This window comes from Ptychodera flava, chromosome 8 (assembly GCF_041260155.1).
Source record: "Ptychodera flava strain L36383 chromosome 8, AS_Pfla_20210202, whole genome shotgun sequence".
NCBI lineage: Eukaryota > Metazoa > Hemichordata > Enteropneusta > Ptychoderidae > Ptychodera > Ptychodera flava.
Window position 1 is genome coordinate 25,563,895 of NC_091935.1, and position 17,099 is coordinate 25,580,993.

At 41.4% G+C, this 17,099-nt stretch overlaps 2 protein-coding genes across 2 annotated transcripts; one reads left to right on the forward strand and one right to left on the reverse strand.

Moving 5' to 3' along the window:
- Positions 1–1,826: 1,826 nt before the first annotated feature.
- LOC139138040 (beta-4C adrenergic receptor-like) lies at positions 1,827–2,804 on the forward strand. Its single transcript, XM_070706261.1, has one exon. The coding sequence runs from the start codon at positions 1,827–1,829 to the stop codon at positions 2,802–2,804; it is 978 nt and encodes a 325-aa protein (XP_070562362.1).
- Positions 2,805–4,438: 1,634 nt separating this feature from the next.
- On the reverse strand, positions 4,439–17,099 carry LOC139138876 (uncharacterized). Its single transcript, XM_070707451.1, has 6 exons — positions 16,301–17,099; positions 10,950–12,618; positions 8,176–8,473; positions 7,562–7,655; positions 7,057–7,149; positions 4,439–6,475 (listed from the first exon to the last, which is right to left on the reverse strand). The coding sequence occupies exons 1-6, from the start codon at positions 16,959–16,961 to the stop codon at positions 6,357–6,359; spliced, it is 2,934 nt and encodes a 977-aa protein (XP_070563552.1). The 5' UTR covers positions 16,962–17,099; the 3' UTR covers positions 4,439–6,356.

Consider the following 17,099-nt stretch of genomic DNA (forward strand, 5'->3'; position numbering starts at 1 on the left):
TTATCGGTAATAGATTAGTTACAGATCGCTTATTTTGGTGAATTCTGTACAGTGAAGCTAGCTTCCTCTTAAATCCATTGTGCAAAATACGGGAATGCAACTCGCCTATTCTGTTAAGTATGGTATACTTTGAACGCTGATACAAATCCGCGTCTGGGGGCCAATGTGAAACTCGGCGCCCAAAGTGCCGGTAAAATGCGTGAATCGCAATATGAAACATCGTTAACGAGCCGCTCAGTTCTAGTGCACGAGTTGATGAGGGAAATTGTGCGCTATTACACACTCAATGGACTCTTCCGTGTATTTTAGGAAGATTTGGCTTATTCCACTGCCCATACACCGTATAACGGGTTCCGTAATCGAAGGATGGAAATTAGCAGGGGCAGAATTCGAGAGGTAATTGAAATTTAAGAAAAGATGAAAACGCTTCCATTCATTACGTATTTTGTCCTCTGATTCTTTTCGGATATCAAAATCAATATATAATGGACCAGGTGTAAGAGTATAAAGTAGCTAGAGAAACCTACATGTATATCTTCTAAAATTAACGAAGTCTGATTATAAACTGCGCACAATTCTCCCTCAGCAGATTTATTTTTCAATTGTTACTACCCCCTCTAAGGATCTCTAACGGTTACCAATTCCAACGTACATAAAAGAGAGAAATTATGAACTGAGGTCGAAAATATCGTGTTTTTATTTTCAATTTTAAAACAGACATACTTTTTAACATGTGACGTGGGGACTGTAAAAAAGAGCTATCTTGATATCGCTGAGTTTGTAAATTAGCCATAAATTCGGTAAATATGTTTATCATTCTTTACACAAAAAAGTTGAGTATGTATTCGAGAAATGAAATTGCCCGGGGGACGTGCTTCCCAGTTTCTCTTTGGTATGTCAATGGTCTACTCGCTTATATCTTTCTGCCTTGGTCAGTGTGTGTGCGTTGTGCGTGTTTAAGTCTGTCACAAGATTTCTCTCTCGGGTATGCTTGCCTGCCTCTGTTTATCATTTTCACAGCCCCTCTTTCGAATCAGTCTGCCCCGTTGGCTTGGATGTAAAATCACGAAGTCGCCGGTAACAACTGAAGGCTAAGAAAAAAGAAGATTGCGTGTGCTACTAGTGGTGCCATTTTCTTTGTCTTTCTTTTGGTTTTCTGACCACTTAACTTTGGTATGAGATTTCAAAACAGTATAATTAAACTGTTTTATTTTTTGCTAGATTACAAAATACTTTCTCTTGTCAACACTTCATTCGTTACGAAACGGAGACAGCTCCACACACAGTGATGTCAAAATATACATAATTCTGAATCGTTCACATTGTGCGATGGACGTTTGTTTTGAATATTATAGTGAATTATTTTGTTGTATATACCTGAGAAGGAAAACAAGAAATGACGCACAGGTCTCATAGAGATGTTGATGATGACCAGAGAAAAACTTTTCTCGGGCTAAAATCATGTATTGAGAAAGTAGACGACTCCGGCTATGACCAAATTGCGTCACCATCGTTGCCTTAACAACGGCCACTCACCAACATCTCAGCTACTGGTTTTCGTGTTCTCGTACTGTAATATCTGTCACATGTTTACCAGTTCAGAAGAAAAGATTTCGCGCAGCCAACGGCTCCCGGCCTCTGAAAGGCGTGGTATAATCAAAGGACGATACGGAATTTAGGCAGACGTGCGTAACGACCATGCAAAACAAAATACTTCAACTTTTGCAAACGTCGATCTTTTTATTTTGTTGCGACGATTCAAAACACTGCACGAAGGGCTCTAGATGAGCGGGAATTCAAGCTTGGACGGATTCACCGCCACCGAGATGGCGGGTATCGGCGCCATCACAACAACGGTGTCAATCCTGATAGTCGTCTTAAATACACTGGTTTTAGCATCGTTCGTTCTGTTCGGCTCTCTACGGGAGAAGGCCGCCGATTATCTGATTCTCAATCTCTCCATCACCGACCTGTTGCTTGGTTTGTTGGTCCTCCCGTTCAGCATCGTCCACAAGCTAAGTGGCAGCTGGTACTTCGGTCCCCTAGCGTGCAAGTTCTGGCAGAGCTTCGACATCTGCCTGTGCGTGCAGTCGGTGTGGGCCGCAATGCTGCTCAGTATTGATAAGTACCTTTATGTTGCCTATCCCCTTCGTTACATTTCGATGGTCACGACGCAAAGACTGTGCATCGGCGTTCTCATCTCTTGGTGCGTCGCATTCGCTTTCGCCTTCCTGCCAAACATGACCAACGCGTCGGTGGACGTTGAGATACAGAGCTCGCTGCCGCCAGAACTGTGCGTTTACGTCCTCAACACAGCGTACGCTCTCGCTGCGTTTTTCGTGAACTTCTTCTGTCCCTTTCTGGTGATTCTGTTCACCAACTACCGCATCTACAGGGCCGTCAAACACCAAACAAGGCGCATCAGGCAGTTGCAGGTGTTGGAACGAACCAGTGCGAGCGGTAATTCGGGCACGCAGCCGGACGCTCCATTTCTGTCGAAGTCCGAAATCAAGGCGATCAAGATAACGGGCGTTCTCATCGGCAGTCTGGTGATCATGTGGTTGCCGCTGTTCGTCACCCTCGTCATCGACACAATCTGTCACTGCGTCGACCCCGTAATCTTCGAAACGGTCAACTGGCTTGGCTATTGTAACTCCATGTGTAACCCCTTGCTCTACGCGTGTAACACCAATTATCGCACCGCTTATAAAAGAATTCTGTGCTGTGACTTAAACTCACCTCGTCCAGAAGACAGCCAGAATGCCGGGGTCGTGCCACTGCCAAGGCAAAACCGACGTGACTGATGTGACTAAATTGGTTGCACAAAAAGCTCCCGTGGAATATCCGTCGACCACGTGAATCGCAGTTCAATATTTAAAGTTGTAATGTCACCGAAAATATTTTTAAAGTCCTACACGCATGCTATGAAGACATTTTCCTTTCATTTCTCGATCGAGTGAACTCATTATTTCTTGTGTTTTGGTATGTAATTGTATGTGGTAAGAAATATGTGAAGTGCATTGAGAAAAAAGTCTTTATATTTGCGTCGATAGCTGCATTCCGAAAGTTTTTCTCACTTCACGACGAAGAACATGAATTACAAGAACATTCTTTTGGGTAGGCTGTTGCCGTAAAGAGGACAGCAGTTCACGACTTTAATTGTCTGGTCGCTCGTTTTTTATATCGACGAGGTTCTTGTGCTTAGACGGTCAAGTTCGAGGTCATGTGCTAGAATACTGACTATGCTAACGAACATGAACTCCGCAACTCGTCAACCTTTGCAAATTGCACTGACTCCATCACTTGATGTTCGTAAGACTTGAAAGATCGCGATGATAAGACTTTCGGCGTCGTAGGATACTTGCGATATCCCAGCATGCATTACCAACGACAAATATGCTGGACATACAGACTTTCTGAATTGCGCTAATCAAAAACGTCTTACGTCATATCAATAGCTTTGCTGAAATCACAAATCGCAGTTGCTTGTTAGCTCTCACTGCTTGTAAGAGCATTTCTAAGGATGGAATTACGATTCCTATGTTGAAGGATTGTGAAAAGTGTTATTCAGTCAGTAAATTTGGAGCTCGAAAAAAAAGAGCCGTTGCACTACTTTCGTGAGGTAAGCTAGAGCGCGCTTTTACATTCTTTCGTTAGAGGCCTTACAGCATTAATAAGTGTGACTGCTGTGAAGGGGAAATGATTAAGGCATCGCCCTCTATGGGCAGACTCTTCACTCTGTCGAAACGCTAGCTACGTTTAGCATCCCTTACATTTTTGGCGTTTGTGCTGAAAAGCAACAACAAAGACCAGATCCTCGATATCGCTTCTCTGTGAACGCAGCACAGGATAATATCTCCGAGTACTTCTTCCATTGGGCTTGTCGCCTTCATTCCTTGTGGAAGAGTGGTTCCGTTTCGGTGCGTTTTCAGTGAACATTGTTCCATTTTGACGTCTGCACTTCGCTGCCAGTGCCGTGGCGCTCTTTTCACTCAATCTATACTAAACTTCGAGAAATGAGAAATTACTGATACGCAACAGAGATAATACGCGGTATTCGGTGGTCGTCACACCCCAGGAGCGCACTGCGTACATACCCTTGAGAAACTCACCACGTTTGTTACACAATTCGCCCCTTACAACGTATTTTCAAAAGGGAGCTGACTTACAAGAGCTATAAAATTGTATTACAAGATTCAGGGAAAAAAGCCGAAATAATGCTTGTTTTGACATTTTGTGGATTTTCGAACGAGACTGCAGATAAAAGAGCTACACACAATCATGTACATACGCATCCAACACCTGGCGACGCCGCCGTCAAGCGCAAATCAAGGGAATTCTCTTACAGAACGTATGCTAATCTTCGAAATGCATATAAAAATAATAATTACATGTACCATTAGCGAGGATCAGACAAATGAAGTGACTGTTGCATTAATGAGTGTCCACAAGTTTGATTTATTTCTTCGTGAGTCATCAAGCATTTCTAGGAAATCAATTCTATGCTTCTTTGGATTGCACATCTCATTTTAAAACGCATTTTGAATCTTTACATTATTACAAGTTACCTAGCCGTTGTCCATTTTTTCCATGACTAGATCGACCTTGATGGTTGTATTTTCCCGGGCTTCAAGAAATACGGGAAAGAATGATGGGCCGGTCTGCATAATTATATTAATATCGTGTTGAATTTCCTGCATAGTTTATTATTGTGACATGAGGTAAAATTACACTTACATGTATTTCAGATGAAATACTTAGTAACCTCCCAGCCCAATGCACTTATATGTCACTATGAAAATAATGATAACTGTCACGGGATGATTTTAGCTGGCAACCTTTTTGTGACGGTGTTGACGATATTACGACACTTTCGTCAAGTGGACACAAATGGGTCACACTTAGGCCATTTAAAGAAATTCTTTGTTTGCCATCCTTCGATTTTTGAAAAACCTACCAGCCAGCCAGCCAGAGAAAAAAACAAACACAGGCAAAAAAATCTCAAGTTTATTAAACATGAGCTCAATTTTTATTTGGTTTCTTTTCGAAAAATAATAGTTTTATTTGCAATAGTGTTCACATTAATGTTCTCTGAAAACCTACCAGCACGCGGATGGCAAACGAAGAATATAAAAATTAAAAAAGTTGCCGACCGACTTACCCTGTTTCCTGAAAACTTGTCACAACTCACAAACTGACAGTATCATTCTCTACGTCTGATGAACCTCTTACTGTGAAATTTTTGTATCGGCCCGGAAAAATCTACCGGTCAAAGTTTCCATGACTTCGCTATTGAAAACCTACATCTAATGATATCGATTACACGTATGGACTTTTACGCAAAGTTTATCAGCAAGCAATGTTCCAGTATGAAAATCGGCTCAAACGGACTCATAATCATTGAAAACTATGATCAATATTTGAAAGTCACTATAGGACTAAGCAATATTTGAAGGTAATAAACGACGATCCACTGTCTATCATCCCCAACTTTCTAACGCGTGCGCTGACGTACACTGTGCTATGGGTGGCGCCTTTTACCAGCTGATACACGTCTGTAGTAAAGCTGCCTTTTTGCCTGACACTTGAATAGTGGAGCATTGGCTGGTTTGTATGACGAATATCTTCGGAATAAACATCATTTAGAGTGTCAAATTCTAAATACTACTGATAAGCGACGAAGATGCCGTTCATGGGTTGACATGGGTCGAGTGGGCTTTAACGGTGCACCTGAACGTCGGTGTCAGATCAAACGATACAATTTAGAGGTGAGTTCGAGCATGTGATGAACATCTTTTCAACGAAGTCTGCCCTGTTGATTCAACTATTTGTCAACATTCATTTTGGGTGTCACACATTCGACGAAACTGTCACAGAATGCGGCTTCTGACACTCCAGGCTCTTGACAGTTAGGAACAACCACATAAAGACTTACATTTTATCTCGGCTCGAATTTTCGGATTCTTACATACTGCTTGCAAAATCCTTCCACTTTTTTCATACAACTTTGAACAGGAGTGACAGTGGACTAGAAATGCAACTTGGGATGTTTTCCAAACTAGAGTACTCCTAAGGCCTCGTATTTAAACAGCTCGCTAATATATCATACTTATCTATGTATTGTGTGCATTATTTACGAATTGTCTGTCGTCAACCTGTATCACAAACTAGGACGCGAGTTTAGACTAGTCGACATAACCCATGGACAGGAACGACGGCACTTTTCCTCCGAGTCCTCAAGATGTACCCCGGTACCTTCCTAGCGACTCCCTAAGCTACTGGTGATAAATGCAAAACACTCTGTCCAATTTCGTCCATTTGAATTACCATTTGATGACGGTCAAATCGGAGACAAATCAGTCCACTTCATCAGGTGTCGCTGCATGACCATAGTAGAAATGCACGAGAACTGCGGCAATTGCCACCGTTATCACCATACACGCAGCCATGTCTATGTATGTGGGTCCTTCGTAACCTATGAAAAGATTAAGGTAACATTTTATATATTAGGTGGTATAATCTCTCTCTCTCTCTCTCTCTCTCTCTCTCTCTCTCAATATAATAAGTTTATATTGCGCAAATAAATCTACGGAATAAACAGCATATTTTGTGTTTGATCAGTACATGTATACACACAATCATTCCTCTTATAATCGCTATTCATGCATAAATTAACTTCCTAAATGAACTGTCTCGGACTGTCTCTGGCTCCTAGGAAATTATATCTCTATGTATGAAGAATACCTGTTCATGCTTTTCTTTCAACATTCTTCTTCCGTAAGATATCAGTCACAAATATCTATCACCAAACGCGCTGTTCTCGAACTTTATTCACTCAAAGTACCACATTTCAACACATGTTGAATGTTTGCTCCCTAACGCCTTACGATCACACCTTTAGAAAGTTCCGTTGATTTAGCAATATGACAATATCTGAGGGCTGGAAATTACGCCAATAACGTCCCTGCCACACAGCCCTGGGTATATACTAATAATTTCTGGGGGCAGTGACAACGTAAATCATATATGTTGGATACCAATGCCTTATCTACCCACCAGTCATAGTGATGTCCCAATTACTGCTGGCCAGCAATGATTTGAGGTCTTGGTCATCTTGAATCAAGGCTCTTACGTCAAACATCGGCACTCCTGTCGAGTAAACGTGAGTAAGTGAATCGATAGTGGCGATTTTTTGCGATGTTCTACAAGATTTACCAAAAGCAATACCTACACGATATATATCGAGCAATTCATCCGCTACTGAATACAGTTAACGGCCAGCAACCATGCCATTCATACAACGCGATATCAATGATATCACCGTTAAAATGGGCACCGATTTAGGAAGATATTCTGAGAAAGTTTCCCACCCCCCACCCCCCCAATAGAATTAACCGCAATACTAGCGACTATGTGGAGAAGTTTGTATTATTGAAAAGCTTCTTTTCGAAGAATTCATAATGGTTTTTTGCTTACATTGTACATTGTGTCATGATCGTAAAGAAAATATCATTTGATAGCTAAAATGACGCATAATGAACAAGCCATTGACTATACATACCTTCCTCGTCATCGCTGGAAGAATCACTTTCATCGTCACCTTTGAATTCTCTTCTAGGTGCAGGTTGCCCTCTATTGTTTTCGTCTTCAGCGTCCTGGGCATAAAGATTGAATAATTTATTTGCGCAAAAGGACGACTGATGTACGGATAGATCTAGTACACAGATTGTATCCATAAATTCTAAGGCTTACATATGTTCATCATACATTAACCTAGACGTACACACATGCACACTGGACATACATACATACATACATACATACATACATACATACATACATACATACATACATACATACATACATACATACATGTATACATACATACATGTATACATACATACATACATACATGTATACATACATACATGTATACATACATACATACATACATACATACATACATACATACATACATACATACATACATACATACATACATACATACATACATACATACATACATACGTGACATACATAACATGCACACACACACAGCCATCCATACATACATCCATCCGTCAATACATACATACATACACACACATACAGGCATATCGACACATGCAAAGACTGTTGTAGATGGAGTTGAATCTGTAGATTTAAATTACTGACCTCAAATCTTCTCGTAAATCCCATGATTTCAGTTTGTGGATTTCCAAGAAGTAAACAGACACCTTTAAGTTGTTGTTTTATTGTCTTCCAGGCGGCACTGTGTGGTTTGCCAGATCTCCAAAGACGTTCTTCCATCTCGAGGGCTTCAACCAGATACCTTTTCGATTCGGCATACTGTTCAAGATCCATGTGAGCAATGGCTACAGTACATATACTTCTTGCTGTGTTGGGGTTGTCCCCGAGCAACTGTTTGCGTCCGTTCATAGCTAGAGTGGCGTACGTCGCTGCATCATCGTACCTGGAAAAATGCAATGGACGATTCCAGTACTAGTACTTCTGTCAAAATACTTTTCTATGCAATGTGAAAATAATCACGAGATATGATGGCTTCGAGGTAAAAGTGAAGAATAGTGGAAACACGTTGTGTGTGGTGTTTACCTCTAGCTACGTCAGGTATAGCGTGGTTGCATAGCTAGAGGTCCCCTAACACTTCGTACATTGAAGGCATGTGTCCACTTCTCTTCGCTCTAAGGGACCGTTCAGTTTTTACGGCCGGGGGGGCGGCAAAATCCAGGGGGGGGGTCATCGTAATTTTGGAATCCGCAAAGGGGGGGGGGGGGTCATCGCTTTTTCACTGGTAGGAAAGGGGGTCACCACATCTCAAAAACATAATACCAACAATAAAGTTCACTTTATGCCATGGCCATGATCGACCCTCTTTACCGGCGGGCCGCCTTCGGCGGCCCACTACAATAATATATATATTATTATCACATGCACAAGCCAAGTTTGTCGTCTCCGAACAAAAAATACGGGATTTATTCTCTGGTCGTTCTACGTCACGACAACCCGCGTCTATGTCATCAATTTTGGTGCGTCGGACCTTTTTTTTTGTCGATCTTCGGTGTGCTCGTAAATATGTAAACAAACAACATGGCGGCCGATGTTTCTCCCACGATCAAAAGTCATGTGATGAAATCGATATTTACACAGACTAAGACATTACTAATCCGAACAATGTAAACACAAGAGTGTACCGCCTGTATATTCCGAAGGAATTACGTGAATAATTTGCGGAAACAACGAACTCGAAGCTGGTCGCGTATACCGTGGGTTCCGTACGCATTGCAAACAGGGTCGGGCGCGACGTTTACAGTGTTCGCGCCGTCGAGATTCAGTCGATATTTGTTCCAGAAAAATAGCGTATCTTCGTCTGTGATAAATTTCTAGGACTATACTATCTTTGAAATAGAGTATGACTTTGCGGAAGGTAGCCTACGTGTAGACCGAAAGCTGTCATTTGCTCCACACATGAACGAACGTAAGCGCTAACGCACACGACGGACGACTGGAAATGATTGACAACTTGTGCACGGCGTTCTGATATTTATTCCTAAAGTAGTTCAAAAGTTTAAAGCGGAATCGTCATGGAAAACTTATTTTATTTGCAAAAAAGAACGAATTCTTGGCTTGTGCATGTGATAAGTATATTATTCCCTAATATTTTTCTTCGTTCAGCTCGGAAAATACTCGTGACGTAATGACCGTGTCACCACTCGTATTACGTCACTCGTATTTTCCTTCGCTGAACGAAGAAAAATATTAGGGAATAATATCTAATTATACACCTACTGCCGTAACCTATGGGAGTTTGACCGTCCAATAACTTTCGTATTTTGTATAGTACGCGGAGTCCCGAATACGGGAGACGCGCGACGCGCCTGTTTGACCTTTGACCTAGCGATTATCGGATATAAACAAACTATTTTACGGTGAGTTATAGACATAATAACAACTTCCACCAAAATGTATTCATAGTATGCTAAACACAAAACTGAGTCTAAATGCAATTGATTTTATTTAAAAAACTAATTAAATTGAAAACATTCAGCGAAGTTTGCTTGTACTGCACTGGAAATTAATTGGCTTCGTGCCAACGCAACAATCGCGCGCATTCCACTCATATCGCGCCTGCCGCATCCCTCAAAATTTACCATAGAATTAGTTTATACCGACGATTAATGGAGGGAGGTGTATAATAATAGGGTTATACACAAAAATACGGCCCACTACAATAAATTGACTTTATGTAATACCCCACGGCAATCTTACCGTAAAATTCCCAATTGAAGCCGCGGCTTGTATTAGAAACATTTTTGAGGGACCCCTGGGATCACGCACTGAATAATGGCAATGGCCGCGCGCCATTAGCGTCCCTGTCCAGTAAAGTCTACTTTATGCAATAGCCATGATCGACCCTCTTTACCGGCGGGCCACCTTTGGTGGCCCACTAGAATAAAGTTGACTTTACGTAATGGCCCATGACCCTCTTAACCGGAGGGCTGCCTTTGACGAACCACTCCAATAAAGTTTACTTTATACAATGTCCATGGACATGAGTTGTCTATGGAAATGAAGTTTAAAATTGCCTTACAGTCGTCCTAATTAACAGACGTTTGAATGGATGTGGCTGAGAAGTTTGTGCACTGGCATCTCAGCTACACGAATAAAGTGCGCTGCGTACCGGAGTTCAAATCCAAACCATGTGGGTAAATTTGACATATGGGTTTTGGTTATTTTTCAGGGGGGGTCATCATTTTTTTTCGTCTGACAAAGGGGGGGGGTCATCTTTTTTTCAAAAAAAATGCAGGGGGGTCTATATTTTTTTGAACACCGGCGACAAGATTTTGCCGGCCCCCCCCCCCCCAGGCCGTAAAAACTGAACGCTCCCTAATACCCTTTTCTATCAATGTAGAGGCGAAATTAAGTTATACCTGTCCATGGATCGATAAGTTGTTGCGATGTTCTTCATAATCGTGTGAGACTTCTGGGTATTTGTCATGTTCAAGTCATTGAGGATCTTCAGTGCGTATTTGTATAACGTCAGGGCCGTGTCGTAATTATTAAGATCATGATGATAGGCTGCCAAATTCTGTATTAAGGATGGCATTTCGTAGTGCAAGTCCGAGCCCGTAAGCTTTCTTCTCAAATCCACAGCTTGCTTGCCGTATTGCAGAGCTTTCTTGACAACTGACGGCTCGATTGTACGCTCTGAGGCTCCAGCGGTAATGGCAGTCTTGTGCGTTGCCAAGCTGATCGAAGTCAGCAAGTTCACTGTGAGGTCGCCCTCCTCTGGGAAACGTTCACTGATCTGTTTGGATCTATGCAACCATTTCAGGGCGTCTTTTGCCTTGCCCCTTTCATGGAAAATGTCCCCCATACAGTGGTAGCACCGTGCGAATGCAATCTGCACTTCTTTTCTTTCGCGCTGATTTGGAACACCTTCGAGGGATCTTAATGCCTCGTCCACCATTGGATAAAGTGCCTCGATAGAATGGCCCCTTTGCAGTAGCTGCGTGACTTCCCAGCACCTGTATTGTGAAAATTTGACTGCATTGCCGCGCCTCCTTTCGAAAAGACAGGCCTTGTGGTAATAATCATATCTCTCTTTGCTATTCAAGAAAAGATCAAGAAGTCCAGAAATATCCTGAATTTCCGGGACATCAATTTCTGTTTTTTCTGAAATAAGCTCGATGACACGATGAAAGTTGGTCGCATCCATTTCTTTCTCTCGCATGACCCTCCTGTGATCCGTGGAGACCAATTTATTCAGCTTCTTCATTTTCTTCGTATAATAGGCAGCGTACCTTTTAATTGCGTTGTCATGGTGTTTGCGGCAAGTGGGATCCTCCTCAATCAATATATCACAGACACATGTTCGTATCAGAAAGTGGATCGAATACCTGGTGGGATATTTCGCTGATGACGTCATCAACTCTCCCCTATCTGTTTCGCTGGCCCCGATCAGATTTATCTTTTGGAGAACTCGAATCTTCCCCTTTGTCAAAAAGCTGAAGTCTTTGTTTGCCTGTATGCCCAGTATAGAAGCTGCAGCCTCGATGGTAAATGTCCCTGGTATGACTGTGAGCATTACTAGATTTCTTCTCTGATCCTCGTTGAGGGTTCGCACCAATGCACGGAAGCCCACTTCGATCGTGTTGTCCGCCGTCAATCCACTTTCGCACAGGCCTCGCAATGTGTCCACGGGGTTCTTCTCCATGCATTTCACGAGCTCTTCTACAGTGACATTAGGGTCAGTCAAACATCCAACCATCATTTTCATGAGCAAGGGGCACATCCCGCACGCCCTACCAAGACTTCTACCTTCCTCACGACTCAGCTCTCTCTCAGTACTGTAGCCTTGTATATATTGAGCTGCCTCCTCCAAGTTCAAGACGTATTCGTCGGAGTCCAATCGGATGGTGAGGAATTCATTTCCGTACTTCTTATCGAGACCAAAACGGCTTGTTATTATTATTTTAATTTTGGGATTACAGGTATCAATGACACTGTCCAGGAATTTTACGAATTCTGATCTGAAGACGTCCCCGTCTGGTTCCAGTGGTTTATCAACATTGTCCAACCAAATTATCATACGTGAACCTAATGTCATGGCACATTTTATGAGAGAGAGAGAGAGAGAGAGAGAGAGAGAGAGAGAGAGAGAGAGAGAGAGAGAGAGAGAGAGAGAGAGAGAGAGAGAGAGAGAGAGATGCATTGTTAAGGAGCTCTCATTATTTACGGCCTTGGGGGGGGGGTAGTCGAAGGAATTTGATCGGAAACTCCGAAATTTCGAGTAACTCCCCTGCCAAACACGATGAATTTGATAAACCCCCTCTCTAACTCAGAAATTTTGACTGCCCCCCCCCCACTTAGAAAAGTTAACTACAAATACATGTATTTGTAAAAATACAAAAATACAGGAATAGTAAAAACCTTTGCAATTCTGATGTACATGTATCCTGCTAGATTATCATCGGTTATCTCATGACAGGTGGAAAACGTAAAACCAACAAAATGAAATTCAAAGTGACAACAAAATACAGATATAAAAGCTCACGCTATGACCATTATCCAACCATATTATTGTTTAATTCGGATGGGTATCATGACAGGGTTTTTTTCACTGGGATATCTGACAGGGCGGAATTTGAAAGTACATATGGGGGAGAACACGCAAGAGGCTGAGGGGAAAGTGTCAGACTGGGTGTCCCCTTTCTTGCGTGGAAAACTTTGAGAAATTGATGCGTGCAATGGTGCAGTCTGGTGCAATCTGAGAGGTATTTTAATTTGTCTTTTTACTAAGTAAAACTGTTAGAACATTCAAAGGGGGGGAGCACGAGACGGGGTCCCCCTCTCGCACCGAAAATTTTGAGAAAATGATGTGTGTAATGGTGCAGTCTGAGAGGTGCTTCAATTTATTTGCACTTAGTAAACCTGTTTGAAAATGACATTGAACACTGATATTTTTATTACAACACGAAGGAACTAATTTGGGATAATTGGATTTTCATATTTTTCAAATTTCTCAAAAGTGTTAGGTGCCGTACAGCTGAATGTTGCAATATTACGAATTACTCACAAAAACAAGTGTGTAAGGTATAAAGAAAAGCAGATGAGATTACATCTGTAGATGAAATTGACATCACTTCACCATCAAATTATCCCAAATTAGTTCCAATCATCATGTTTTACATTTTTGCATGATCAGTGTTTGAGTCACAATATTCAACAACCAAACAATGCAGGGCTCCCGCTACCTATTCGCCAATTCGCCAAATGCGAAAGAAAGTTAAAAATGGCTACAAAAAATCCTGTTTGGCGAATGTAGTGGCTATTGAATTCTTAGACCTCCTCAACAGAAAACTACACCTAACAATAAAATGTTGTAAGATGTTGAAACAGTTTACCCTCCTTCCTACAAAGTTGCAATGTATTGAAACAGTTTAATCTCCTTTCTACAAAGTTACAAATTTCCTGGTACGTAAAACAAACACTGTTGCTGTTCGATACTACAAAACATCATGAACGTAAGGTCCATGAATACACTGAGGCCTGCTTTGCTTCTGTGAGTCCCTGGGTCGTCCTTGAGTCTATCAAAAGTTTTACCTTCTTTGCTGTATCAAAATTTGGCCTGCAACTACTCAGTTTGATAGTAAAAACCATAATTTCAAAGGAAACTTTCACAAACGGAGCCACAATACAAAGGAAAAGGAGAAAATTTGAGGTTTTCTGAAAGGTCAAGTCTAGGTCATCTCATCATATGATGTCATGCATGAAGACCCCCTAATTACACAATTATGGTTCACAAGAAACCACCTAGGGTGGTCCAATAGGGGAAAGGTAATTTTGCTGCCTTCCAATTTAAATGGCATTCAGCTTGACTGACTCCCATTCGGCCTACTTTCAAACTGCTATAACTTATACAAGAAATTATGTGATTCTGAATGATTTTAATATTTTTGTAGATTCCATCAGTTTAATGATCTAGAAGTGAACATCATCAGACATTTCTTGATGATATCAAAATATCAAATGGAAATATATCTGGGCTAAAATGTTATCATAATCATTAAAACAATGAATGCCCTCAAACAGTGAGTAATTTAAATGAACATGTATCGTTGTGTCTTGTTTTACAAGAGTTCTGTTTGGCCCAGCCCTTTTTGTCTCAAGAAAAGTACTTATACTCAAGATGCTATTTCAGCCTGCTTGATCACATCTATGACATACAAGTAAAACCGGGGCCTTAAATACCACAATAATCGTATCTACACTGCCATTGTGCTATACCATAAATGCTGTCTTCTGCATGGAAAATTGTTTTACTTGTGTGGCTCAAACATTTAGGTTATGGAAGACTGCATAAATTTGCCACAAGAGAAGCCTGTAACTTATGACAAGCTATCATACTGTGAATACTAACTGAATGTGGCAGAAATATTCAATCTGTACCTCTCAGCCTCTTGTAATATACACTGAACATTGCTACCAGATTTTTAGAATTCAATTGTTACCTAATTTTATTTCTGGTGTTTAAAGTTTACCACCAAAAAAGGATTTCTATCCCTGAAAAGTCATAAAAACACAAATTATAAATGCAAAAACTAAACACATATTTCTTTAATGTAAAAACCATCATGAACATCATACAAAACATCTTGATTTGTAAAATTAGGGATCCTGAATGACGAGAAAGCTGTTGCCACACTTGAGATCATAAACTGGCTAAAAGTTACTCAAAATGGCTAAAAGATTTTTGATTTGGCTAATGAGTTGGCTAATCATTTTGGTGACTTAGGGGGAGCCCTGCAATGATAATGTATTTTGTTAAAAAACAGTTCTGTTTGTCTTCTTTGAAGACCAAAGAATATGCAGGAATGAAAATCTGCGACCTTCTTGCTTCTTGCGTCATTTCTCCAGCTGCCAGCTTCTAATGAAAAGCCTGAATAGGGTATGGTTAAATGTCAAAATGGTTATATTGAACTGAAGTCAATTAATAAATATGTTTCTTTGATCATAAAGAATGAATTCACAACTGTTCAGTTTTGTCCTAGATCCTGTGAAAAAAATTGAGAAATTGATGTGTGCAATGGTGCAGTCTGGTGCAATCTGAGAGGTGTTATCAATTTATTTTTTACTAGTAGGCCTAAAACTGTTAAAACGCCCCAAGGGGGAGAGCACGAGAGGGGTCGTCCCCCCTCTCGCATCGAAAATTTTTAGAAACTGATGTGTGCAATGGCGCAATCTGAGAGGCGTTTCAATTTATTTCGCACCAAAGATTGAGTAACTCCCCTTATTCCTCTCCACGTGTTTAATAACCTCTTTGAAACCCCCCCCTCACATTCCTCCGACCCCCAGGCCATAAATAATGACAGCTCCCTTGGTCGGGCCGCTGTATTCGCTGATGGACCACTCTTTTCTATTAAATCCTATTTTTTATGCGTAAAGCAACGTTATTTTCGTATTTCTTCGTATTTTGGATACACTGCATTCTAACATTATTTAAATACTATAAGGAGTGGTCTTGGAAAGTAAAAAAAAATAAATAGATGAGTGTTGAAGAGGAATTACTTAAAAACTGCATTCGCCCAGTAAATCGTTGAACCCAACGGACTTAAGTAAACTTGTAGATGAGTTGTTATTTTTTGACCGATGCATTTTCACTCACACGGGCTCCCAATTATTGTCGACGATAAAACTAGGATCCGAATTCTTTATCTGCCATTGCAGAGTCGACACAATTTACTCACGCCTACACATATGTTCTGACAAATAGGTCTACCTTTCTTGTGAGACTTAATATGCCGAATGAGCTTGTCTGTGTTCTCTTCCGGGTTGTATCTGTCAGTTTCTATTCCCATGGAGATCATGATTGCCGGGACGATGCTGTCTATGGTGTCTTTCCCCTTAAGATCTACGGGGCACACCTTCCACGCATCTCCCATGGCCTTAACACATGCCTCCCTAGCAAGGCGCGTTTTGCCCATACCCGGCAGCCCAGATATACAGACACCGCCCATTCTCACAGTGCGTCTGTGGAGCCATTCTTCAATGTCTTCCATTGCTCTGTCCCTGCCAACAAACGGTTCGTATTTACTTGAGCACGTCGTACGTGCCTCGCCAAGGCGTTCTATCTCTGCCGCGCGAAATTTCTCGAATTCCGCAAGATCTTCCAACAGCCTCGGGTGGATTTCTTTTAAGAGGTAATGGAGCAGCTCCGTGTCATCCATGCTGATCAGCTTTTCCCTTGACAGAATCAAAAACAGGCGGTCGTGGCTTTCGATATTGTCTAGCTTTTCAGCCAAATCGGGCACGTCGGTTTTGTATAGCGTGTACAGTAGTTGCTTGATGTTACGGACGTCTTCGTCTGTAAAGTGTTTGGCAAAGTCGTGCAAGAGAGATGACCACCGTAGATTGCTGTCGACTGCCATGGTTTCATTCATTCCTTGTCTGGTTCAATATTTTCTTCAATGACAAGCTTGACGAACTTCATGCGGACATTGTAAGGCCATGGTGATACGATAAGGTGGTAGTAGGCATACTACTGAGTTGCATACTCGTATATGTGAAATGTGTAAAAA

Bases quoted from the DNA above. Each gene is read 5' to 3' on its own strand.
- LOC139138040 (XM_070706261.1), top strand. From the start codon at position 1,827: ATGGCGGGTATCGGCGCCATCACAACAACGGTGTCAATCCTGATAGTC.
- LOC139138876 (XM_070707451.1), bottom strand. From the start codon at position 16,961: ATGAATGAAACCATGGCAGTCGACAGCAATCTACGGTGGTCATCTCTC. The intron at 12,619-16,300 runs GTAGACCTATTT...CCATGACATTAG, and splicing joins TATTAAGTCTCACAAGAAAG to GTTCACGTATGATAATTTGG. The intron at 6,476-7,056 runs GTGGGTAGATAA...ATCTTTTCATAG, and splicing joins TTGGGACATCACTATGACTG to GTTACGAAGGACCCACATAC.